Below are 26,316 nucleotides of genomic sequence, written 5' to 3'. Positions count from 1 at the left end.
GGTGCTCCCCACAGTTGACACAGATGGGAGGCGGGGCACATGGAGTATTGGGATGTGATGGGCGTCCGCAATCTCGACATGTGAGGCTGGAAGTGCAGCGAGAAGACATGGCCGAACTTCCAGCACTTAAAGCACCGCATCGGGGGAGGGATATAGGGCTTAATGTCACATCGGTAGACCATCACCTTGACCTTTTCCGGTAAGGTATCCCCTTCGAAGGCCAAGATGAAGGCACCTGTAGCAATTTGATTTTCCTTCGGACCCCGATGAACGCGCCGGACGAAATGTACACCCCGGCGCTCTAAATTGGCGCGCCGCTCTTCATCAGACTGCAAAAGAAGATCCCTATGGTAAATAACTCCCTGGACCATATTTAAACTCTTATAGGGTATGATCGTAACGGCAACATCCCCCAACTTGTCACAAGCGATTAACCGTCGTGACTGGGCAGAGGATGCCGTTTGTATCAAGACTGACCCAGAGCGCATTTTTGACAAGCCCTCCACCTCCCCAAACTTGTCCTCTAAATGCTCGACGAAGAACTGAGGCTTTGTGGAGAGAAAAGACTCCCCACCAGCCCTCGTACAAACTAAGAAGCGGGGCGAATCACTGCTACTGCCATCCTGAGACTTACGTTCCTCACACGGTGTGGCCAGGGAGGGGAACGTTTTCGGATCGTACTTCTGAGCGTTAAACTGAGCCCGAGAACGCTTAGAGACTGCTGGCGGCTGGCCACAAGCGATAGACGATGTACCACGCTTCATTGCGGGTCATCCGCCCTGATGCCACCTACTCCGACCAAGGGCCCTCCCCACGGGCGCCACCCAGCCACGGCAAGAGCCACCTGGCAGGATGGCCATTGCCAGGAGTCCCGATACCCCAGGAGGATAGGCATCTACTCCTTGGCATACGTGGGGAGTTAACGGCGCAGGCATCAGTAGAGCGATCCCTGTGTTGTCAGGGGGCTACAACCAACAGGGTACATGGCGGCCCCACCACAACGGACTGGCTACCGTGCTGGATGTTAGGTAGCATGTGGTCCATGGTCGCCGTCGGTGCAGAAAGAGGCACTGCACAGTGCAAAGTGTAATCTGCACGCAGAAACCGTCATGCCCAAGAGATGGAGAGCGGACAGGACTGTAGTTCAACGGTGTATAAGCTGGCGAAAGGTCTGATCGCAAGATGGACACAATGCACCAAGTAAGGTGCCCTTCCCCAGTCGGCTCGCTCTTCGGAAAATTTTGAGAGATGGAGGTCAAACCCAACAGGGGACCATCATATAAGGCCGAAAAGTTTGAGACTCCTTTTAGTTGCCTCTTACGACAGGCAGGTATACTGCGGACCTATTCTAACCCCCGAACCCGCAGGGGGTAATGGAGTTGCATTCTGGAGGACAACGGTTCAAACCCACTTCCAGCAATCCAGATATAGGTTTTCTGCCATTTCTATAAATCGCTCCAGGTAAATGCTGGGATGGTTCCTTTGAAAAGACACAGCTGATCTCCCCGTTCCCTGACAATCCAAGCTTGTGCTCCATCTCTATTGACCTTTATGTCGACATGACATTTAACCCCATCTACCTTCCAGTATTCAAGAGACAAAGGTCAAGTTGTGCCAGTGAGTTTTTGACATCTTTACCACCTCACAAAGGATTATGAGCATCGAAATTACCCAAGATTAGGAAAGGTGGGAGGAGTTGAGAAACCAGTGCCAACAGTATGTTCCGAGACACTTTCACCATCAGGAAGGAGGTAAACACTTCAGGTGGTAATATCATGAAATGCTCCTATCGTAACAACCACAGCCTACAAAGGTGTATTAAGAAGCACAAGTTCACTATATAGGGTGTCCAGAACATATGTGCAAACTCCACCTGACACCCTGTCATAGGCAGTACAACTCTTATAATATCCTCAGTATCCACAAAGAGCCAGGATCCATGTTGCTGGACACCAAGTCTCCTGAAGGGCAACACAAAAGGCAGGGGAAGTGCTTAAGAACTGTAGCTCAGCCAGGTGGTGGAAAAAACTGCTACAATTCCACCAGAGAATAATCTTTACATACTGTGAGGCCACGAAGGGACCAAGGAGGCAGGTTATGCCCTAGTCATCTGCTGCCACTTGTTGAGCCATTATTGCATCAACACACAGGTTCTAGGTCCCGTTGTGAGAGAGATCTGGGGCTTCCGGGGCCACCATGATCTCCGCCTCTGTCACAGGAGTGGGAGCTGAGATTTGGTGTGGCGTGGGGGCCACCACAATCTTTCTTGTAAGACATCTTATCCTTTCTGTCTTTAGGGGCTTTGGATGTCTGCAAGGACTTTTCTCAATCAGTTTCAGGTACTGGTAAGAAGAGCTGGAGGAAGACTATTTGCCTCCTGCTGGGAGGGAGGGGGGACAACGTCCATGGTGGATGGGAAGCCAACAATGATCCCAAAGTAGATGTTGGACAAGAACCAAGAGGAGAGGCCCCAACCATAAGTGGGCAGGCATGCTCGAGCAGTCCTGGGGCCCCACTGTAGGAAGAGGTGTAACAGACATGAGTACCATCGCCAAAGGGGAGCGACATTGTCTTAGTTATAGCGTAAAAGACAGTTATACATTCTGGATGCTACTGCTCTTATTACTTCTTGGCCTCTTCGCAAGTTGGCTCTCTCTGGGAAACAGTGCAATCTGGTGAGCAGGGAGAACGTTACTTTCCACAGCTGACACAGATGGGAGGAGTGGTACAAGGAGTGTTTGCATGCAGCAGTCTTCCACAATCCCTACAGATGGGGCTAGCATTGCAACATAAGGACACGTGCCAGAATTTGGAACATTTCAAGCACTGCACAGTTTCACATTGGATTGGTGTACCACCACCTTGATCTTTTCAGACAATGAATCCCCACCAAAGGCTAAGATGAAGACACTGGTAGCTACACTGGTCCTTTGGCACCCTATGGACATGACTAAGCGTACACCCTGCCACTCCCTGCTGGCACGTTATCATCAGACTTCAAGACCAGGTCTCTGTGAAAAATGATGTCCTATTGTGGGTAGTGACATTCACTGGTATGTCACCCAGCTCGTTGCAACCTAACAGCAGCCGTGACTGGGTAGGGAACTCTGTTTTGATCAAACATGAAACACTGTTTTAGAGATGGCTGCCACAAACTTTACCTTTATGTTCTTGACAAAGAATAAGGGCTATGTGACCAAGAAGAGATCCCATCAATCGTGCAAACCAAATATTGGAGGAATATTTCTCTGCTAGCCGCTTAGTGCTACATTCCTTCCATGGTCTAGCCAGGGAAGCTAACATTTTAGGGTTGTATTTATCTGCATTAAATTAGGACTGTCCTAATGGAGCTGATAGGCCATATGACCACCAGCAGAAGGTAACTTCATCCTCTTCATTTGCAACTCATCAACCACGGTGCCACCCACTCCGAACGGGGCTTGTCCTCATGAGCACCATCCAGTCTCAGGAACAGCTACCTGGCCAGTAATCTGTTGTTTGGGGGCCCCATGCCCCAGTCACAATGCACACATACTTCTTGACATATACGAGGAGCTTTCAGCTCAGGCACAAAGTGCGATCCCTACATGGTTAGGGGGCTACCATCATATAGTTACTTGATGACCCTTCCAACAACGGGATGGCTTGCATATACCGCATAGAGCGACCTTTCCTGCACAATCCGCACTTCTGGAGAATTTTGAAATTTGTAGCATGTCAAACCCAACAATGGAGACCACATATTTATTTCATGGAAAGTTGCAGGAAACAACTGAAGTGGAAACTCGAGTTCCAAATCATTAACTAGTTCCGAGCAGGGTCTGCACCAAGGGAACCACCTGACAGAGGCAGAGGTAAAAGGGATATTGGAAGCACAAGTTTGTAGTACAGAAAGGGAGTAATGCTCTAAGGGTTGGGGCCCCACACAGTAGCCAAGCACATACTCACAAGAGTTGAGCCCCCTGAGGGACGTGAGCTGGAATTCACAACATTCTGCCGACAAGAGTACATGAAAAATGGTGCATCACAGTTGTTACGAATCTGTCATGAAATATGGTATAACATTCTGGTGAAGTCCAAATAGTGCATCTCTATTAGAAACTGCAGAAAAAATTAGCAGACACACATGTACTGCACAGCACTCAGAATCTTGTTGCCCATTATTTTAGAACCTGCTAATCTTATTTGTTCACTCCATATACATTTATAAAATTATGATCATTCTAGACAGCAGACAAAAATTATTTGAGGAAGATCATTATAATTATTCATACAACACGAGAAATAATTTGATGCTATCCACCTATCAGTTGTAATCATATGCACAAACTTCACAGTACATGGGGATGCCAATATACAATAAATTAATGAGCAAAAACACATTTCATATGAAGCCAGAGATTCTAAAAACACAATTACAGTAAATTCTGCTGGAGAAATGCTACTATTCAGTAGAAGAGACAGATGACTAAATAATAATTTGAGCTAGGGGTAATTCAGTGTGATTTTTTAGACAACAAAATTTTATTACCACCACCATGCTGTTATTAGTTATTGTATGTTTATAGTGAAGTTTTACACAAATTTTGATGTGTTTTCTGTACATGAATCAAGTGATTCAGATTATTTACATTTGAGACCAGCAAACCACAATTCGCAATAGGCATGCTAACTTACGGTTATTAGAAAGGAACACGCTCCATACAACACAGCAGAACCAATACGTCTCACCAAGGCTGTTGTTGGCTCAGTTGTCTCACTGTTTGGTAGCCCCATACCTGATAATAATAAAAAAAATTGTCATTTAATGTATATCATTAAAACTTTTAAATTACTCTGAATTTTCAAAAATATGTGATGGCATGAAATTGCTAAATTTGCAGCAAACATTTCTTACACCACCACGTGAATGAAATCACTTATATTATTGAAATAGAGATTAATGTCCTAGGAACAAAGGAGTAACCAGCAAATAATGTCACAAACAGATGGAACTGTTTTTCTTTATACTTAACTACTGACCCACACCCAGCTTCTCGGAGTTGCAGTATGTATCTACAGCCAGATGACTTAATTGTGGATGTAATTTTGTTTATGGGCCACTGCACAGATTTATGATTAAAATCAACTACTCATCATCACTTTCATGTAACTATCTATTTAAGCTGTGTACTCCTGGACAGTTTATGCAGTATCTTGCAGCGGCCTCACAGTAATGGTAACTACTGCCAGTCTGGCACTGGCATTGTGGTAGCCTTAGACCTGTGTCCACAAACCTTACTCATGAATAATTGTATCAGTGGAAACCCTATCAATATCTCTACAGCAGTTCCTGAGAATACCCCAAACACACAGACAGAAACTGAATCAGGAAATATTAATTCATCTATTATACAGATGATACGATACTGAAATCTTAATATTTTCCCCTGTAAGTCACATTTTTACAATCTGTTCAGTACTTTCTCTTACAACTATTGTCTGAAAGAGAGAATTAGCATTTATCTAATAAAACTGTCTGCCAAGTAAAACCCATTGCAATTATATTTCCAATCAGCACTTGCATGCTCCACTTACATCATCTTTCCCTCCCTTATGTTTCTAGTGTTCAGTAATAAAGCTGTCATTAAAAGTATCTCACTTTAACTGAAGTTAAGAGGCTGTTATTTCTAACTGCAATCATACTTTTAACTTCAATGTTAGCTATATACATCCTGAAAGCTAATACATAAAATGAAAATAGAAACTTACTTTAATGGACACCATTCTAATATAACAGTATTTCCTGGAGGAGGAAATATTTTCAAAATATTTTAAGGAACAAAGAACAGCCAGCTCACTCTTTATTCATATTCATAACCATTCGTATATGACAGTCTTTTCGGGTTAGCAGCAGAGTCAGGGTGTCACACTGGCCACAGGCTGAAGCCCTGACTTGGCTGATAACCTGAAAAGACTATCAAAATTCACCTGCATTCCTATATATTCATATGGTACACAAATTGTTTTATTGGTAGATTGCACCCCTTTATATAAAGCTAACAAAAGAGGAAGAGAAATGATGTAAGCAATGGATAATTAGATAATGTTACTTGCAAAAATATAATAACAAAAAGTTTTAGAGTGTGGAAAGGACAACAGAGCCCTGTCAATCTCTTTCCAAGGAACACAATCCCAGCATTTGCCTGAAGTGATTTAGGGAAATCACAGATGTGGGTCTGAACAGTTGGCCTCTCGAATGCAAATCCAGTGCAACTTGCTTGGTCAAATGGGTGTATGTGGCTACTGTCAAAGCTAGAATGACAAAACTTTTAAAACAATGCAGCCTGCTGGTATTTTGGAAATAGGTCCAGATGACAAGATTGCAAAACAATCTTAGTCCATAGTTACTCAAATGGGCAATTAGTTATTCTAGCAAACCTTACACTTGAGTCACTTGTCACACACAAAAATGTAGCTTGGACAAAATAAACCTTAGCCATGTAAATTGTCACCAATCAATACTTAAAAGTAACATGCATGCATACTTTAAATATAAAAATGTGAGTTTGTTTAAAAATATTGACCCAATTTAATTTTTATTCCTTTGGATTTGAATATCTACATATCATTAAAGAGGAGGGCCAGACATTTCAATTACCGCCACTAGAGCACTGACAGTTGCATGAACTGCTAGAGTGCTCCCAATAACAGCCAGACAGTTTGCATCAATAGCATGTACGATGGCTAACATGCAATGTAAGGTTTTCTGTCTTCTTGCATTCAGAAGAAATGAGTTGGCAATTTCTTTGCAGAGGACATTTCAACTGACTCTGCATTTAATTACCAACCACGAAAAACATGAACTATTGGTTTAAGCAATTTTAGTAATCTCTATGGGTCTGTAAGGGATTGAGTACAGGTCGAATTCAAGTGTCATATGATGACATGAGACAAATTGAAGAAAGTTGTATTAGTTGGTTGGTTAAAGGGACTACATTATTAAGTCATTAGTCTTCTGCCTCAGACAGGTCTACATGACTGTAGATTAAACATGTCCTATTGCACAAAGCCCAGGGGAAGAAACCCCAAGGTCTACAAAAGGTCCATGAAGGTTAGATAAGAGGAAAAAGAAAGGGAGACATAGCAAGAAAGGCAGATGTGATGCCCTGTCTAGGGAGCAGCCAAAAGCCCCTGAAGACAGGGCAATAAAGGGACATAAACATCCCCCCACCCCTCACTACTTATCTGAATACCACAATCAGATACTGTCTGGGAAAGATTAGCAACACTGACAGAACAAGAGAAGAACAAATAAAAGATGAAGAAGTTGCACAGACTACATGGGAGGACGGAAGAAGAGTAAAAGAGCAGGTTTGATGAGGATTGGTGTGGACCACGTAGCCCAGACAGATGCAACCTGGTCTGGGCAGAAGAGGCAACTGTGTTCTGCCAATCCCTCGATGGGCTTATAAGGTTTAGTGGCCTCCTTAAACAGAGTGGCGAAAGCCCCCACTTTACAAATAAAATGTAAAATTAAGTCAGCTGCTGGGGCACCTACTCTTAACACCAGGGGTGCAAGCCAGGTAGTTAAGACCCTGCCACATGACAGCTAAGTAAAGACACTTCAGCAATGTATGGACCACCACCAAACGTGAACCACAACGACAGAGGGATGGGTCCTTCTGATGGAGGCGATGACCACGAGTCGGCCAAATATGGCTGATGTGGAGCCTGCAAAGAATGCTACAGTCTTTGTGAGAAGCCTGCATTGGGAACCTCCACAGATCTGCAGTCTCCTTTATCACCCATAGTTAGTTTTGTGAAGACAGAGAGAGCCTTTCTGTATTCCAGATACCATGGCCTAATACTGATCAGAGGTCTGTTTCCAGAATACCAATCTTTAGTCTTACTCACAGACAGTTTGGCCAGGCTATCAGCAAGTTCATTACCTGAGATCCCAAAGCAGCCTGGGGTCCACACAAAGGTCATTTAGTGTCCACATTGGCCAAGGGCATACAGGGTATCCCACATAGCCATGTCCAAGGGAGGGCAAAGTTAACACTGGTTGAGGGCTTTCAAACTGCTCAAGGATTACAGGCAGTCATGCAAAATACTTTTGAACACTTCTGAAAATTGTCTGAGTAGCTCACTCAGCAGCCCACACGCAATGGACCTTTTAGCTCAAATAAGCTGAATATTATTGAAAGTGTCCGTACAGAAACGAGGGTTAGCGATGATATTATAGCAACAATGATTATAAATAATGTATACTGCCAGGTAAGGCTCATCAACTCTATAGCTCAAATCACTTTTTGTCATCATTGTTGAGTAGCAGTATTTCATATGAGGTGGTAAAGAAATTTAAACCCCTTACAGATCCTGGAAAAATAATGTAACTTTCTACACACTAATTACTGATGAAATGGTGTGACTGACACCAAACAGGTCGCTGCAAAATAAGGAGTTAACACATTCTGATCTGACTTCAGATGAGCTAGCACAAATTGCAGAATGAGAAGAATTTATCACTGCTGCACAGAATGTACTTTTGGATGAGAGGGAGGTGGCAAAACTTAATGAGACCCCCACCAGGAGGGAAGGTCCCCCATCAAAGGCTATTCAGGCTTCGGCAACCATGAACAAGTTGGTCAGTTGAGCATAGTGACAGGAGGTTCTCTAGCACCCCAATACTAGTAAGAAAGAAGGGGGCCCCACAGAGGACTGTTCTCTGTGTGTGCCACAAGAGAAACACCATTGAGTTCATAGCAGGTGCAGAGTGCCTGCATTCCCAGCATCAGATTCTGTGCCACAAGAATGGCAGTTTTGTCCAGATTGCTGGTCATTACATGAGAAAATACACTGCCCCTATTTTATTTCAACTTTTACAGCTTTACATTCGCCAGGGCACTTATCAGTTGTGTGCAAGGAATGATGACAAGCAGTGCCATGGGATAAAGTTCCCATGTTGTTGTTGTTGTTGTTGTTGTTGTGGTCTTCAGTCCTGAGACTGGTTTGATGCAGCTCTCCATATTACTCTATCATGTGCAAGCTTCTTCATCTCCCAGTAGCTACTGCAACCTACATCCTTCTTTATCTGTTTGGTGTATTCATCTCGCCAACAAGTCTGCAAACACCTCAGCAGGCCTACAGCCACAATGTACCATAGCAGACTGAGATAGCTGGGTGTTGCATGATGATTCAATGTGACACAGTAGCCTCAGCCAGTCTGAATAGTTTGGATACTTATTACTAATGAGTGCACTCACCCCTCAACACCAAGCATGTTGTTGCAAAAATGTTAGATACCAACTCTCATTTCTTGTCAATTCACAATTGGCAGAAAAAATACTAGGATTTCATGCTTTCACTATTTTTTGATTTAAAGTAGTCGGTAAAGTTAACCTTGTCTCTCAGTAGTACCATTTTGGAACTTGGAGGCAGGGATCTGGGTACAGACATCCATTTTGAGGTCCAAGCAACAGTAACAGTTTGCTGTTCCTATGTTCTGTCAAGCCAACCTCTTGCTGTTTGCTATACTGGAAAGTGAAGGTGGAGGTGGAGCTTGACGGATGGCAGAATCTTGGTGTGGTGTCACTGGTTTCATCTAGCCAATGGGACACCTCATGATACAGAAACCGAACAGCAATTTTAAACTTTGCAGTCATTTCAAGCACACTATCAATGCACAATGTGAAACATATGTTAATCCCATACTGTGTCCTGACGAGTTGCTGGTTAAGTTGGCTGGCAGTCAGGATTTCTCCAAAGCTGACTTCAGGGATACAGAATTTGAGCTGACAGTGGACATTGAGTCATGGTGAATTTTAGTATTAAGTATTTCTTTTGGGATGTATCAGTTTAACCATTTGCTGTTTGTGGTAGCTTCAGTGTTTTCTAGAGCAACTTAAGAACTTTCCGTGCTGCATCAGTTATGGAGACATTTGCGTTACTGGCTCCATGACAGAACAGTATTTGCAAACTTCACATGTGGTTTTTCTGCAGCTATTGGACAATGGGCTGCTACATGACCTTTGGAAATTTAGCTTTTTTCCTTGTAGAGTGCATTTCTCAGGGCATGGTAAGTAAGAATGATATCATACCTCCAGTAGAGCATGTTGCATAAATAGCAAATATATCAGTTCCTGAGAATATTATAGAGTTTACAGACTATTTAGGAAAAGTAAATTACTACACAAAATTCATTCCATGCCCTTGTCACTAATGAACCTGCTTCGTAATAAAGAAGTGAAGTTTTTGTGGTATGAAGCATGTCACCTCTGCTACGCACTGTGTTTGGCTTCTTTCACTCCTGGTAAGCCTTTTATTCAAGTTACCACCAACACTGCACCACTGTGATTTCTGTGCTCACACAGAAATCCCAGTATCTCAAAGCACCCTGTTTTATTCACCTCTAAGGCCTCATCAAAAGCATGGAGAAATTACTCTCAGATTGAGACGTACGCACTCGCGATCATATATAGTGTAAAACTATTCCACATTTTCTTATATGGCACTAGGTTCCACCAGCCTACAGACCATAAGCAGCTCATCTCAGTTGTCCCCAGTCTGAGTTTCTAGAGAGAATTGCAAAATTTTACAGCACTGGCTCTCGTTTGAGTAATTACTCCTGTAATATTCACTACAGACCAACATCACTGCACAAGAATGTGGAAGCTTTGACTTTATTGCTGTAGAGTCCAGACACCAATGACAGGCAGGAGGCAGTCTGTTTTGCGCTGGACCATAATTTGCAATATACCCTCAACGAGTTTTCTTTGGTGGTTGGGAAGTCACAGGAGCTACAAGTGAAGATCCTCTCGTGCAGCGTTAATGTTGTGGCCGAGCAATGTTAGCTGCGACGTTTTCCACACAGGGTCATAATCAGTGCTCTGGACATATTTACAATTTTATGATAGGCTCATTGTTGTTGATGACATCTTCCTGCTAAGTACAGACCATAATTGTCACACTGTTATTCCACCATCAATGCAACAACACATTCTGTAGGTGTTACATGTGTACCATGGCTGCTACGTCACATGAAAGTGCTGGTCTAGCAACATGTCTATTGGCCAGCAGTTGGTTGGTTGGTTGGTTGAGGATTAAAGGGACCAAACTGCATCGGTCATCGGTCCCTTGTTTCATAAACACACAGAGCACAGTGAAACCATCCATTTGTCATTCGAAGCACAAGATAAAAATTCCAAGGGAAGAAAATCCCCACGGTCAATAATAAAGAAACATGGAAAACGGAGCACAGCAACAAAAACAACATAGAGAAAAAAGGTAGAAAGAATTAAAACTGTACAGCAGAGGATCGTGGCTGGCTGATCACGAAAATAATAGGATGAGCCAGTCACTCTGCAACACGTTAAAACCTCCACTTAAAAGATTAGGATGGAGTCAAATTACAACACAAAACTAATTAAAAATACAGCTCAAAAGAGGGTGATGTAATAAAATTAAATGGAGCTATAAAAGCCGTTTGCGCGAATAAAATGTAAAACCCGATCTGCCATAGAGACATTGTCACCTAAAAGAGAGGATAAATCACCCTGGAGATTAAAAGCACACCTGAGAGCGCTTAAAAGAGGACATTCCAACAACAGATGCGCCACCGTCATGGTTGCACCACAGCGACAATGAGGGGGGTCCTCTCGATGCAGCAGATGACCATGCGTCAGCCAAGAGTGACCAATGCGGAGCCTACACAGAACAACAGAATCCCTGCGAGAGGCACGCATGGAGGAACCCCACACAGTCGTGGTCTCCTTTACTTGCCGCAGCTAATTAGGTGCAGACAGAGTGCACCATTCGACTCCCCACATCCCAAAGACTCGACAGTGCATAATCTTTCGGAGATCAATTGCCGGTAGGCCGATTTCCAGCATCTGTTTGCGGGTTGCCTCTTTGGCCAACTTGTCGGCAAGTTCATTTCCCACGATTCCAACGTGGCCCGGGGTCCATATTAACACCACCAAACGACCACGCTGTTCAAGAGTGTGAATGGACCCCTGGATGGCACCAACAATGGGATGGCATGGGTAGCACTGGTCAAGAGCCTGCAGACTACTGAGCGAGTCACTGCAAATGACGAATGACTCTCCAGTGCTGGTACGAATATGCTCAAGGGCACGAAAAATGGCTGTCAGTTCTGCAGTGTGAACACTGCTGCCTTGCTGCAAGGAGCACTGGTCGACATAGTCCGCATGAGCATAAGCGTACCTCACACGGCCATCAACCATCGAGCCATCGGTATAGATAACCTCCGAGTCATGGTATGCGCCGAGGAGAGCAAGGAAATGGCGGCGCAAGACTGCAGGAGGAACCGAATCCTTAGGCCATCGGGAAAGTTCCAGCCGAAGCTGGAGGCGTATGTGGGCGGACCTGGTAAGCAGATGGAAGAGGCAAACACTCGAGTTCACGAAGGAGAGACCAAACACGGATCCCAATTGTATGGCTTGATCGTGGACGCTGGTGTGGGATATGGACTGCCGCATTAGCGAAAAGGAGATGGTAGTTAGGGTGACGGGGCGAACAACGGACGTGGGCAGCATAGTTTGCTAACGGTTGTTGACGCCGAATACGAAAGGAAGGAACCCCAGCCTCAGCAAGGAGGCTATGAACAGGGCTGGTGCAGAATGCTCCTGTCGCCTGTCGAACCCCACAATAGTGAACAGGGTCCAGCAGTTGCAATGCTGAGGGCGACGCTGAGCCATACACCACACTCCCATAATCCAGTCGGGACAGCATGAGGGCTTTGTAGAGCTGCAGCAGCGTATTACGATCTGCATCCCAAGTTGTGTTGCTGAGGCAGCGGAGGGCATTCAGATGCTGCCAGCACTGGCGCTTGAGCTGACGAATATGTGGAAGCCACGTAAGCCGGGCATCGAACAGCAATCCCAGAAAACGGTAAGTGTCAACAACCCTGAGCATGGCACCCTGAAGATAGAGCTCAGGGTGGGGATGGGCAGTTCGACGCCGACAAAAGTGCATGACAAGTCTTCGCAGCAGAAAATTGAAACCCATGGGCTAGGGCCCATGTCTGCGCCTTGCGTATTGCTCCCTGCAACCTACGTTCTGCAACAGCAATGGTGGAGGAGCTGAAAAAGATGCAGAAATCGTCAGCATATAACGTGGGTGTGGCCAGCAGTTGTTTCCATTGCTGAGTACATAGTGTGTGCCTGTTAACTGTGCACTCACAAGCAAGATCCCACTGCAAACATTCTCTCAATGGCCAGTGCTGGAACACCAATGAGGCCGGGTGCATGTGGACGTCACCAGCCCCTTTCTGGGACTAAGTGGCTTCTGATGAGACCCCTTGTTTAATTTACCATGAACTACTCACTTGCCCTCCACAATGTCTCACGCTATAATTCTGACCTTTGCCATCATTTTCACTGTCAAGGATGCACCACATATCAGTCTCTATGGTCACCAGTTCATGTCTGAGGATTTTGAAGCGTTTTGCTGCCAATGTGCAATTCAGCATTTGACCACCATTCTCTTTCTTCTGGCATCAAACAGAAGTTGAGTGGTTTATCTTGACACTGATATCACAACTAAAGAAAATAGTCTTGGCAGTATTTAGACGTGATAATCTGACAAGGTTTCTCATGTCTTACCAAACAACTGCAACCATCAGCCATGCTGACTGACTTCTTGTCCCCAGTTCCACACGCATCTTGTCAGCAAGTCATGCCAGCAAGTTTCCACTGTCTGGTAATACATTTTATGGCAGACACGGTTAGATGTAACGCATTGTGGTGGGACATAAGAGGTGACAACATTATGTCACTGTAGGTCAGCAGCACCTGACATTTCTTGTGAACTAGCCATGCTCATGCCAAACTGAGTAGCCAGAGCCATAAATCACATGCAGAGGAGCCCTTAGCACAGGCAGCAAGGACCAACCAAACCTTGCTTCCAACACCGAGTAGCACCCAGGGCATCCAGAGGTTCCCACCTGTGCATAATTTGTTATATAATTATATAATTAATTTACACTGTTGCCTGAGAAAACAGCTGTACATTTGCCAGGAGGCAGATGGTGGAGTGGGGAGGTGGGGTGGTGGGGGGGGGGGGGGGGGGGGGGAGATCTGAATCTGATGCAGGTTGAGTACCTCCCTTCATCTTTACCACAAGTGGCAGAAAGTGACCCTTAGTCCTCATTAGTTCTTCACCACCAGTCCCTGGTGGAGTGTCAACCCATTGTCAGCTCAAGACCTGCCAAGCTGATGAAACCTATTAAATAATACAGCTAAAACAAGTTTTAGGACCTTTATGTTAATAACTAATACCAGGTCTCGAAGTTTTAGTTCAGATATCATTTTCTCCTATCAGCTCCATTCTAAAAATTCTAGAAGGCTAAACAAACTTTTTCTGTGATTTTAACTAACTTACCTACATGCTTGCAGAATTACGAAGATTCTAAATTGATTCATAGCACTTATTAAATATTGCGTGTCCGAGAAAGCGGCCCTTTAGAGACTACCGTGTGCATAGGGTGGATGACAGCAGGTGTTCCCCTGGCCGTCAGCACGCCACATATATAAATACAGTCAAAGAGGCAAGACTACGCTTGACTTCGCACCCAGCCATCATAAGATCTGCATCAGTCAAACGCTGGAGTACGCGACCCTTATTTTCAGTAATAATCAGAAGTGAACTCGCGAGGACTTCAGTGTCCTGGATCACTTAGATTTCACAAAAGTAACTAAGTGTGACGTTCCGAATGTTAATTCAATGTGACAAGTTGTGACTATTATTTTTCACTTTTGTGGCGAACATTTATTTTGTTTATCAGTGGTCAGGGCAAAAGGCAATTTGATAGGGACTTACCGTAGAGGTCGCCTCTGAACTGTTCATAATGCTGTTTAGGAGAGAGATTTACTGTCAGTATGAACATCACGAATATTACAGTGTTGTGCATGTGAAACTTTACCAAATGTATATATTGATTAGAACTTAAAACCTTCATTTATAATCATAGTCCTGATCCCACTGAGCAAATAGAGAAATGAAATATTTCTTTCACTGAGCTGGACAAGAATGTGGACTTGCAGACTGGGAACTATGGTCAGTATGGTCTCCATCACTTTCTGGCTGACCACAGGAATCAGGCTCTCGTAAAAGACCGCGAGCAATATTTACAATAATTCCAATTTCCTCTTATGAAAAATGAATATTGTAATTTGATTTTTACAAAGGAAAAGACATTATCCAGCCACTATTAATGCCCCTATTTATTCAAGTAAATAGCACCGTAACTGGTTTTGAACTGACAAGTTCATCATCAAACGGCTGTTCACAAGATTTACAAGATGCATAATCGTCAGTTTTCAATTTTATTCTTCCACTGTAGTGAAATATTCTTGGTGTGTTCGTGCCCTACAGTAGAAAACAGTGTTAGAAGTGCCCTATGTGAACATAACCGACCCCAAATGATTAAATACAGAGTAAACAAATATGTGAGGTTAAGTTGTTATAATACTTACATCGAAAATTCCGCGCAATTTTGTTGCGATGTTGCAGGATTGTAGTTTTGAAATTGATTTGTATATCACCATATTGTGTACACACACACACACACACACACACACACACACACACACACACACACACACACACACACACACACACACCAAAAAGTATTTGCCACATGTGAAGTTGAAGCAAAGATTGCAGTTTTACAAATACAACTCTCTGAGATATTACAATATACAGACTGCTTTGATTTCACAATATGATTGTTTTTAAATAATGGACGTAATATAATGAACATTAAAACACAAAGATAAACCTTACATTATGAGCATATAATATTACAGATGAAGTTGACATTTGTAACCAGCTTGTGTGAATGTTACTTACATGGTGTTATGTAAATACTGTGCTGTATACAGGGAGCAACAGAGAGGTGGGATAAAATGAATAATATGACAGTAACAATTATATTAACATCATATGGTGCACTGAAATTTTGAATCAAGTATAGTTGCAATAAAGTGTGACTAAGCAGGCAGCTATATTCTTGTGTAAAGCAGTGCCAAAGAAGTTGATTTATACATTTCTTTAACTTGACAGTGAATTTTTTTTCCCAAGAATCAAGGTAACATTACAAGTATTTATAGTACAAAGAATAAACGTTACATTGTGAGCATACCATATTCAGGGAGCATTAATTACAAATAAATTAGGAAAATGTGGTGACCAGTTTGTATGAATGTTACTTATATGGTATTTTGTAAATACTATGCCATAAACAATCAACAACATATAGATGACATACATGAATAATGTGGCAGTAGAAATTATATTAATGTAGTAAGGAACCCTTCTCTCTCTCTCTCTCTCTCTCTCTCTCTCTCTCTCTCTCTCTCTTCTAAAAAAATCAGTTTTACAGTTGGAGTAATGTGTGACTGAGCAGGCAGTCATATTATGATTTAATACTTTGTTTGGCTTATTGATTGCATGTTGTTGTTAAATGGAGTAGTGTTTGTTTATGTTTTAAAGTGGATAATTAGTGAGTGAAATTTTGTAGAAAGGTTGCATTGGCTACCTCTGTCTGCCCATTGAGAATATGATGTGGTGATTAGCTTTTGTGTGTATCTATTTCTATTGCTTCAAGCAGATTAATGAGACTACCTTTCTCAGTATAACGCAATATTTGGATGTGGTCTTCAATGTTTTTTACTCCATGTTTACTGAGAGTTGTGTGCATTGCAAATGCAGATTTTGAAGGAGTGTTCTAACATATGGCATCTAAATGTTCTTTGAATCTAATCTCAAGGTTTTTCCCAGTCTGTCCAATGTAGGAGGAGGGGTAATGTTGGAATTTGTGTTTATATATACATGATCTTTTGTATGGGGGTTGTTATTCTTTATGTTATGCTGCTGAAGTTTACAGTTTGTGTGGAAGTTTATATTTATGTTTTTGAAAAGATTTCTTATTTTATGGGATACACTCCCTAGAAAAGGAAGTGAGACATATTTTTTGCTGCTTTCTACAGACTTGTGTTGACTGCATAGGTGTCTGGTGTGGGGATTTGTTTGTTGTTTTTCGGATTTTTTGTGATAACTTATCAATAACGTGATGGTTATATCCATTGTTTAGAGTTATGGCTTTAATGATATTGGTTTCTTTATGTTGTGCAACTGGTTCCAATGGTATTTTATGCAGGCAATTCAGCATGGATCTGAAGTATGCTATCCTATGTTGGTTTGGATGGCAAGATGAGCTGTTGATGCGCACATCTGTGGCTGTTTGCTTTCTGTAAATTTCAAAGTGATGTTCTGGTTTTTTCTGGAAATTTTTAAATCTAAGAAATTGATGCTGTTATTGGATTCATGTTCAACAGCGAATTTGATGTTACTGTGCATGCTGCTCAGCTTGGTTGCTGACGTGTCAATTTCTTCATTATATCCATCAAAAAGAATAATTGTATCATATATATACCTTTTATAGTAGATGATTTTTACTGTTGATATGACTGTTAGTTTTGAAAAATGTGTGCTCTAAGTGGTTAATGTAAAAGTCTGCTGATTTCCAGCTACCGGTAGGCTTCTACCCATTGGCAACCCATCATTCTGTTTGTAAATTTTGTTATTAAACCTGAAGTAATTTGTATGTTTTCAAAAGTACAATGGGTATTCTGAAGAGCTAGCTGTTTGTAATATAATCTGTACCTAGAGTTAACAAAAGGCCTGACCGAACAATGCTGTTTATGTATCTTAGGCTGAGACGGAAGGCAAGGGGGCGGTGGTGTTCAATAGCAATGAAGTCACGCACTTCTCACTTAGGAGGAAATTACAGTTCTGAAGAGTTTTCTTAAGTTTGCCTGAAATTTAAAAGTAGGATCAAAGTCTAATTCGATTATGTTATTACTACTGAAAAATTCCATGGTCTTTTCAACATCTTCATTTTCATGCATTAAAACTGCACATTACCTTTGACTGACTTCACTATTAGAAACTTACTGTCAGAAAGTTTGAAGTTAACACAATTCAGTGTCTTTTGGTCACTATTTTGATGTGAAGTATTTTTTAGGTGTCTTGTGATTATTTTATTGGCTCTGAAGGTTTGGTTTCACTGGGATTTTATTTAGCAGCATCGCGTGCAAGCTTAGTGGATGCAACAAGGCTTTTTAGGTTTTTGCCATTAAGATTTGGTTCTATGTCGTGCTTAAGGCCTTTGTTTATGAGGGCAAGTTCAATATTCGTAAAAGTGATATTAATCGAATAAATAACTTTCATCGAACTGATGTAGGTTAGTATGGGGATTTTTGGCACTGAAACTACTGTTTTTACTTTTCAGACCAAGTCTTTTGTTATGCCTACAAGTTATTTTCTGACGTTTATAAACAAAGTATTACATCATAATATGGCTGCCTGCTCCAACTTTAAAATTAATTAAAAAAGTGGTGTGCCATACTACATTAATATTATTTCTACTGTCACATTATTCATGTATCTCATCTATATGTTGTTGCCTGTTTATGGCACAATACCATATAAATAATATTCATACAAATCATATAAATAACATTCATACAAACTGGTCACCACATTTTCCTAATTTATTTGTAATTAATGATCCCTGAATATGGTATGCTCACAATGTAACGTTTATTCTATGTACTATAAATATTTGTAATGTTACCTTGATTCTTGGGAAAAAAAATTCACTGTCAAGTTAAAGAAATGTATAAATCAACTTCTTTGGCACTGCTTTACACAAGAATATAGCTGCCTGCTTAGTCACACTTTATTGCAACTATACTTGATTCAAAATTTCAGTGCACCATATGATGTTAATATAATTGTTACTGTCATATTATTCATTTTATTCCACCTCTCTGTTGCTCCCTGTATACAGCACAATATTTACATAATACCATGTAAATAACATTCACATAAGCTGGTTACTACATCTGTCAACTTCATTTGTAATATTATATGCTCATAATGTAAGGTTTATCTTTGTGTTTTAATGTTCATTATGTTATGTCCATTCTTTAAAAACAGTCATACTGTGAAATCAAAGCAATTTGTATATTGTAATATCTCAGAGAGAACATCTCTGGCACTGTTGTATTTGTGAAACTGCAATCTTTGTGTCAACTTCACATGTGGCAAATACTTTTTGGGGTGTGTGTGTGTGTGTGTGTGTGTGTGTGTGTGTGTGTGTGTGTGTGTGTGTGTGTGTGAGAGAGAGAGAGAGAGAGAGAGAGATATGCGAATCATAAATGCTGCATATATTTTGCAATATTTTGAAAATACAATCCTGCGAATTCGCAACAAAATTGTGCAGAATTTTCGATGCAAGTGCTATAACTACTTAACCACACATATTTGTTTATTCTGTATTTAATTGTTTGGGGTTAGTTATGTTCACATAGGGCACTTCTAACACTGTTTTCCACCATGGAGCACCAACACACGAAGAATATTTCACTACAGTGGAAGAATAAAATAGTATACAAAGTGCATCTAGTAAATCTTGGGGACAGCCGTCTGATGATGAACTTGTCAGTTCGAAACTGGTTATGATGCTATTTACTTAAATAAATAGCAGTGTTAATAGGGGCTGGTTGCTGTCTTCTTCTTTGTAAGAATCAACCTACATTAATTTTACACAGTACACAGTCTCCCCATGTCAGTTTTAGACAAAGTAGTATAATGAATATTACTATGACAACTAACACACCACCCCACATCTTGACTTGAGATCTGGCATGGGGCAGAGCATTTTCAGCTCTACATGCCAAAGCAGGAGGGATTTGACAGACTAGTTGTTTGGGTTCGATAGAGGGATCCGCAACTCCACTGTAAGTGGCATGAGTGCATGTACACTGGGCAGTGCCTTCGGAGTCTTAGATTTCCTGACATGACCATATGTACACCAAAGTTAATTGCTTTCTGGCATTAGCCCAGATTCTTGTTTACTTGGGTTATCTTCACTTTTATTCAAATTGTGAATTCTTCATGGTTTTGTGCCATTACAGTTCCACGTTTGTCCCTGAATAAGCTTTTGGACTTTATGCCAGTTCTGTTGACGCTCTGTTTTTGAGAGTGCCACACATGTCACTCCCTCTTCATTCCCGAACATTTTCGTACATGCTATCTTTTGCTGCATAGGTTATAACACTTCTGCCCAAAATTGATATAATAAAATGACAGGGGATGGCACAATATCTCCTAATGCTGCCTCTAAATGCACCCTTCACTTGGTCCCCAGCACACAGAAGAATTATAGCTCTTGGTCATGGTTTTTTCTCTCTCTGTATGGCAGCTTTGATATTCTAAATCATTTCCCTGTTGTGTATTTGTTTTATGCTTTCTAGAGCACACAGTCAATGCAGGAGGGAAAGTTGCCGCTTTGATGGCTTCTTACTATAGTGCCATAATGGATGCACACATTTTTGTATAGTACTGTGTTCGACATCATTTTAATATGGTAATACGTGAGACTGCTAAAGAATGATAAATCTCATTAGCAAACGCAAGCCTCACATTAATTTCTCTTGTCACTACTAAAATTTCCGGTTTATGGAGATTGTAATCCCTTAAAGGTGCACAGGTATCTCAAATTTACCTCCTGGAGATAAGTGAAAGCATTTTCCCTGGGCAAGGAGCTTAAATTCTTCTACAGGACACTGACTCATGGGAATCATTTTAATGATGAGCACAAGATACTCGTGGAAAGTGTTTTCTGTCCCCTTGCTGCATGCCGCATTTCACTAGAACCATTTCAGGACTGGAGATTTATTTTGTTCTTTTGCATTGTTTCTGGAGTGTGATGTTTCTCAAAAAATAAAGGACTCTACACTACATTCTCTTACTTGTTTCCTTCTGTTTCACAACTGGTGATCTCATCTCAGGAAATTTTAGGTATTGTTTTGCAGGTGTGTTATAGTATCACATTGTAGATGTAGCACTATGTACTTTTTTAAGTTTTCTTGATGGTGAGGGCAAAACATTGGGGGGGATATATTAACCAAGTACAATACTTGTACACTTGGCCTCATGTGGTCATTATCAGGAACATGCAGTGATGTTTCAGTAAATAAGTACAGTGGTAATTAAGGAAAACATATCGCACAATTTTAACACAGTTGTGCATATACTGTAAAGTGTTTCGGTGTATTTTGTGAAATATTGCAATAAAAACTCATGATAAGCCTACCAAAGCACCCTCACTCCCAGGTGAAAAAATATTGTGTATGACTAATAGATTTTTCAATGTTATCCTTGTATTAAGACAACGTTCATTTGGTGACCTTCAGCTCTAACTGAATTTTCTTCTCAGCAAATGACACAGACATTGCTCGAAACTGAGTGAATGAAGGCAATTTGTGCAAAATGGAAGGCAGGCAAAAGATTTGTATGTCTAATGTGCAGCTGAAGTACAGTTTTTGTATGTTGCTGTGGGTATACACGTAAAATTTGTATGATCAAAGTTTTGACAATTACAGCAATCTTAGAAGTTTGGGGTATAGAGCTGTACCTAGCTTTCAGGTAATACTGGAAAACCAAAGCAAAGAATGAAAGTCACTGTATTCTACAGCTCTTCCTTTTTCCACATATCTCTTTGTTGCATGTGTGACACTTGCGTCCTACTCCTTATCTACTTCTGATGCATAAGAGCTTACACATTACAACATTCTTGTTAAAGTTATAGGTGTTGGGCAGTTCTATTTCAAGGGAAACTTCCTAGCCTGACATTTTTAAGGCTGGCAGTAGGTTACTGAGATAGTTGTTTCAACTAAATGTGTTCCATTTTGACTCTGCATAGACTACAGATTCCCAGGATCCCTTTTGAACTTTCATTGGTGTACAATGGGGACACTTAAGAATGGCCGATTATCTCTCTTCATAACAAAATATGTTGTAAGAAATCTGTATCCAGTTAAGTCTTTTAGTGACCTTGGAAACAAAATGCAATGACAACTAGTGTTTTCTTGTTCCCTTTACCAAACGAGGTAGTGCAGTGGTTAGCACATTGGACTCTCATTCGAGAGAATGACAGTTCAAATCCACATCCGGCCATCCTGATTTACGTTTTCCACGATTTAACAAAATCGTTACAGGCAAATGCCAGGATGGTTCCTTTGAAAGGGCATGGCCGACTTCCTTCCCTAACCCGATTAGACTGATGACTTCACTGTTTGGTCTCTCCCCAAGCAATCCCAACTCTTGTTCCCTTCACTTGTTGCATGTTAGTACTCCACACAGTAGTGGAGCAATTCTTGTGTTAGTACTTTACATACTTATTTATATTTGGAAGTACATGTCTGCAGACCTGATATACTCTTGTGGTGCGCTACACTATTGTGGTGCAGGGGTTTCAGTGTGTACTGGGACTGCAAACATGAACCAGCAAACAATGAATTACATACCCTTTTTCGGGGTTAACAAGCATGTTAGGGCTATTAAGATCAAAACAGTCAGACTCAATTTATCTACATACGCTAAATTCAACTGAGCTGTGGCAGCTGGATGGGATGGCATCCACAGTATGCTACTTTGCTCCCCCCCCCCCCCCCCCCCCCATCCAGCGGAGTACACTAGGTGGGTTAAGTTTATTTTTGAACGTTTTTATCTTCCTTAACCAAGCCAACTACGAACTCATTGTAACATACTACATTCCATCACATATCTACTGTTGTGATTGTCTAACATGTGGACTTTACAGTGGGATAGATGTTTACCTAGTGGATTTGACCACACACCAAACTGGCAACTTTATTTTTTTCCCTTTATTTCAGTCTATGAACATAAAAGTTGTCCTTAAGATTATGTATATCTGTCAATAGCAACCATCTTCAGATCCGTTCAAAGCACATTCTGATAAATAATTGTCATTTTTTAAACATGTCTCAAGAGACCATTACTTGCCAAAATCAATATTCTGAGAATTTTTGTGACTACAATGGAATAAAAGTAGAATTCCACACCACCTAGATTACAGTTTTTGTTAGGGACTATGTAGCAGCTTGTGGTGACTTCAAGCCCACTACACCTACGTACATCCAGCCATTGGCTGGCTCCCTTAGTGGTAGAACAAAGACATGTAGCACATTTGCACAGTTCACATTCTCTCTCTTGTGCAACTTATCTAGAAAATAGCCAGGTACTATAACCCTCCTGGCTCCATTTGGTGGTAGAGGTCATATGTGGGTGAAGTGTGCTTGCTTGTGTGAATGTGTGTGCATTTCCTTTGTTGAAGCCTTTGACCAAAAGCTATAATGTGTAACAGTTTTCATTGTGCCTATCCAACTCTAACAGGCCATCTTCATGGTTTCTAGCAATCTACCTTTTTCCTAATCTTGTTGAATTTTTATTTTCTATGTACCTAAAGAACACTACAGTTCATTCAGTAAAAGAAGAGCCATAACAGCTGGCAGTGCAGTTACCAGCAATGCAAATGGTATCTGGCAGTATCAAAACTACATGACGTTAAACAACAGTACTCTTCAGAGCTGCATTAACACCAAGGCATTGTCATAAAAGAGAAACCATCACATTATGTGATTAGTCATGTAAAACAAGTGAAGCATCTGCACGGAACCCACTTTAAATGTCAGGACCCTTCTTTCTCTGTGTTGACTATACAAATGCACAACAGGATTCCTTAGGGCAACAAGATAAACTAGAGCAGGTTATCTTTTAAATCACGAGACTGGAAACATTAACAATCTTTATGTGATGCTTTTGTTAGCTTCCTCTTTAGTTATTTTAGTATTGCCCAAACATTCCTGAAAAACAGTTTTTGGTAGCAAATTTTATGAAAGAACAGAATACTCCATCAAGCTAGGCTATAATAATAATAATAATAATAATAATAATAATAATAATAATAATAATAATAATAATAATAATATAATAATATGAACATTAACAGTTTGCACAATTATTCAATATTAAATTTCCAAATATTAACAACTGACGAGAGATGATAAATTGTGAACTGGTAAGTGTCAAATGTATTTCCTGATGTGTAACTAAACTATTAAGGAAGATAAAATTCCTTCACTGCAAATTTAGCTTACCTTGGCTGAAATGAAGTCAGAACTATCTTATTATTCCAATCTCTCTGCCCATATTCATCTGCGAACAAATTTAGAATTGCACTCAATGTAAACAGTTCACAGATAGTAATTTTGTTTTCACTCAATAAAATAAAACTTAACTTCCTTCCATAAAAGAATTGTTTGCAAATATTTTCATCTGAGACTTTTGGAAGAAATTCTGCAGCAGAATTATAGTTTATTTACACAGTAAAAATAACGTTTATTAATAGATATGTAAAAAAATTTCAATAAACAGTAGCTATGGCAAAAAATCACAAACGTTGTCAAACTAAATAAATACTCATTAGGTAAAGCAATTTACATCATTCAAGGTTAAAAATATATTAACGTTATTCTCTTAAAGTGATGTATATGTCGAACTCTAGAAAATAAATGCAAAGAAGTGTACACAGATACATAAAACATATATCCCATTACCAGGAACAGCTCTTACTTTAATTTTTTGTCTAGACATTAATTGGCTCAGCTACAATTTTTCGCCAGATTTCTGCCCTCCACCGCCTTATTTACATTTTGCTCTTCAGTTTCTGCCCTTACCTTCGACTTTTTCTCCACTATTACCTCATTAACTTCTTAGACTTCTAATTTTGTTTATTGCTTTCGTTACATACTTTAAATTTCCATCTAGTTCTGCATGCTATGCCATCCATGGCTCTCGTTTCTGCATTAATAACTTTGTCCAATTCTTGTTATCAGTGTTTCCTTTGGCTTCCTCATCTCACTTTTGCATCTAATATGCTGCAGTTTTTAGCACACTGGACTAACGTTTGGGAGTAGTGAGAACACCTTTTCTGGCCACCCTAATTTAGGTCTAAAACTAAAACACCATGATCGTTCTATCAGAAAGGAGACGAATTTTCATCCTCGTCCTTGCCCATCTGAACATCTAATTACCTCTATCTAATGACCAGACGACTCATTAAACCCTACTCTTTGTTCTATCCACGTATTAGGCTAACAAGCTCCAGGGTCTAGAACCTAATTTACGTATCATATTTGGTATATGAATCAACGTCATCTAGAAGTTTTTTTTAATTTTCTGTAGTTGTACATTTATTCTTTCCTTTTTAGTATAAAGGAAAGGTCAGCTGTAGAGTGTGGAAGATGTAAGCAATTCTTTATTTTTATATGACAGTGATCACTTAAACAGACCTATCGAGGTGGCGCAGTGGTTAGCACGCTGGACTCTCAGTCGGAAGGACGACGGTTCAATCTCGCGTCCGGCCATCCTGATTTAGGTTTTCCGCGATTTCCCTAAATCTCTTCAGGCAAATGCTGGGGTGGTTCCTTTGAAAGGGCGCGGCTGACTTCCTTCCCCACCCTTCCCTAATCCGACGAGACCGATGACCTCGCAGTTTTGTCTCCTCCCCCAACACAACCCAACACTCACTTAAGCAGAAATTCGGAAATCAAGTGAAAAATCAGCATCTGCACAAATCCAACAGCAGCAGCTCTCAAGCTTAATCGAAGGTATTTAAATATATTCTAGTGGGGCATACGTACCAAGGCACAGATTGTTTACATATTTTACTACTACTACTAAAATAATCTGAACAAGTGTTATTACTGACACCTATGACGTACACTGAAAACATTACTACTATTTAATTGTAATGTATTTACCTGTAAATAACATTGTTTAACCAGTTAATTTTGGAATCTCTTTCATTTATTTAGTAGTCGTATTTGGTTTATGTGATTTTTAACGCGCTAAAACATTCTAGTGAAGTTTCATAATGGGAATATAAGGTTTTAACACTAGGAAGACGTCTGCCAAACTCCGTATTACAAGGCAGCTCAGAATACAAAAACGTTCCATTTTTCATTCCAATAACGGTACAGTACGGACGGTTGAATGTTAGGAACAATACTCTATTATAGTCGTCGTCCTAAATTGTGGAACAAACCACGAAATTTTGAAGCTTCAATATTCAACAGGAATGTATCGACTACATTGTTACATCCGGTAGGCAGCAAGGGAATTTTAATGGCGTCAAAATTAAAAATAGCGCCATGCAGTTTCTTAAAATATTAATCTATTCAGCGAAGTACAAATCGAAACATCTTAGCGTTTCGTTAAGATGCCATTTTTCAGACCTATTTAATGCGCCACACTGATTAGAATCTTAACACACGACGACAACGTGCATTTAGTATCCACTCCCATCTCTCCCCCCCCCCCCCTCCCTCCTTTTGAATAAAGTTTTTGATCACATTTTCTGAAACGGTATTGTTCAGT

The 26,316-nt window shown here is 40.8% G+C and overlaps 1 protein-coding gene across 3 annotated transcripts in view; it reads right to left on the bottom strand.

Moving 5' to 3' along the window:
- Window positions 1-26,316, bottom strand: part of LOC126324835 (UDP-sugar transporter UST74c-like) — a 122,699-nt gene that overhangs the window by 26,665 nt on the left and 69,718 nt on the right. For all 3 annotated transcript variants that reach the window (XM_049995123.1, XM_049995121.1, XM_049995122.1), the window contains exons 2-3: window positions 24,036-24,093; window positions 4,678-4,778 (exon numbers count right to left, since the gene is read on the bottom strand). In XM_049995123.1, the coding sequence (XP_049851080.1) occupies window positions 4,678-4,776 (99 nt within the window). In that variant the 5' untranslated portion in view covers window positions 4,777-4,778; window positions 24,036-24,093. The remainder of the gene's footprint in view (window positions 1-4,677; window positions 4,779-24,035; window positions 24,094-26,316) is intronic.

Source organism: Schistocerca gregaria, chromosome 2 (assembly GCF_023897955.1).
Source record: "Schistocerca gregaria isolate iqSchGreg1 chromosome 2, iqSchGreg1.2, whole genome shotgun sequence".
NCBI lineage: Eukaryota > Metazoa > Arthropoda > Insecta > Orthoptera > Acrididae > Schistocerca > Schistocerca gregaria.
This window is presented reverse-complemented; position numbering and strand designations above follow the sequence as displayed.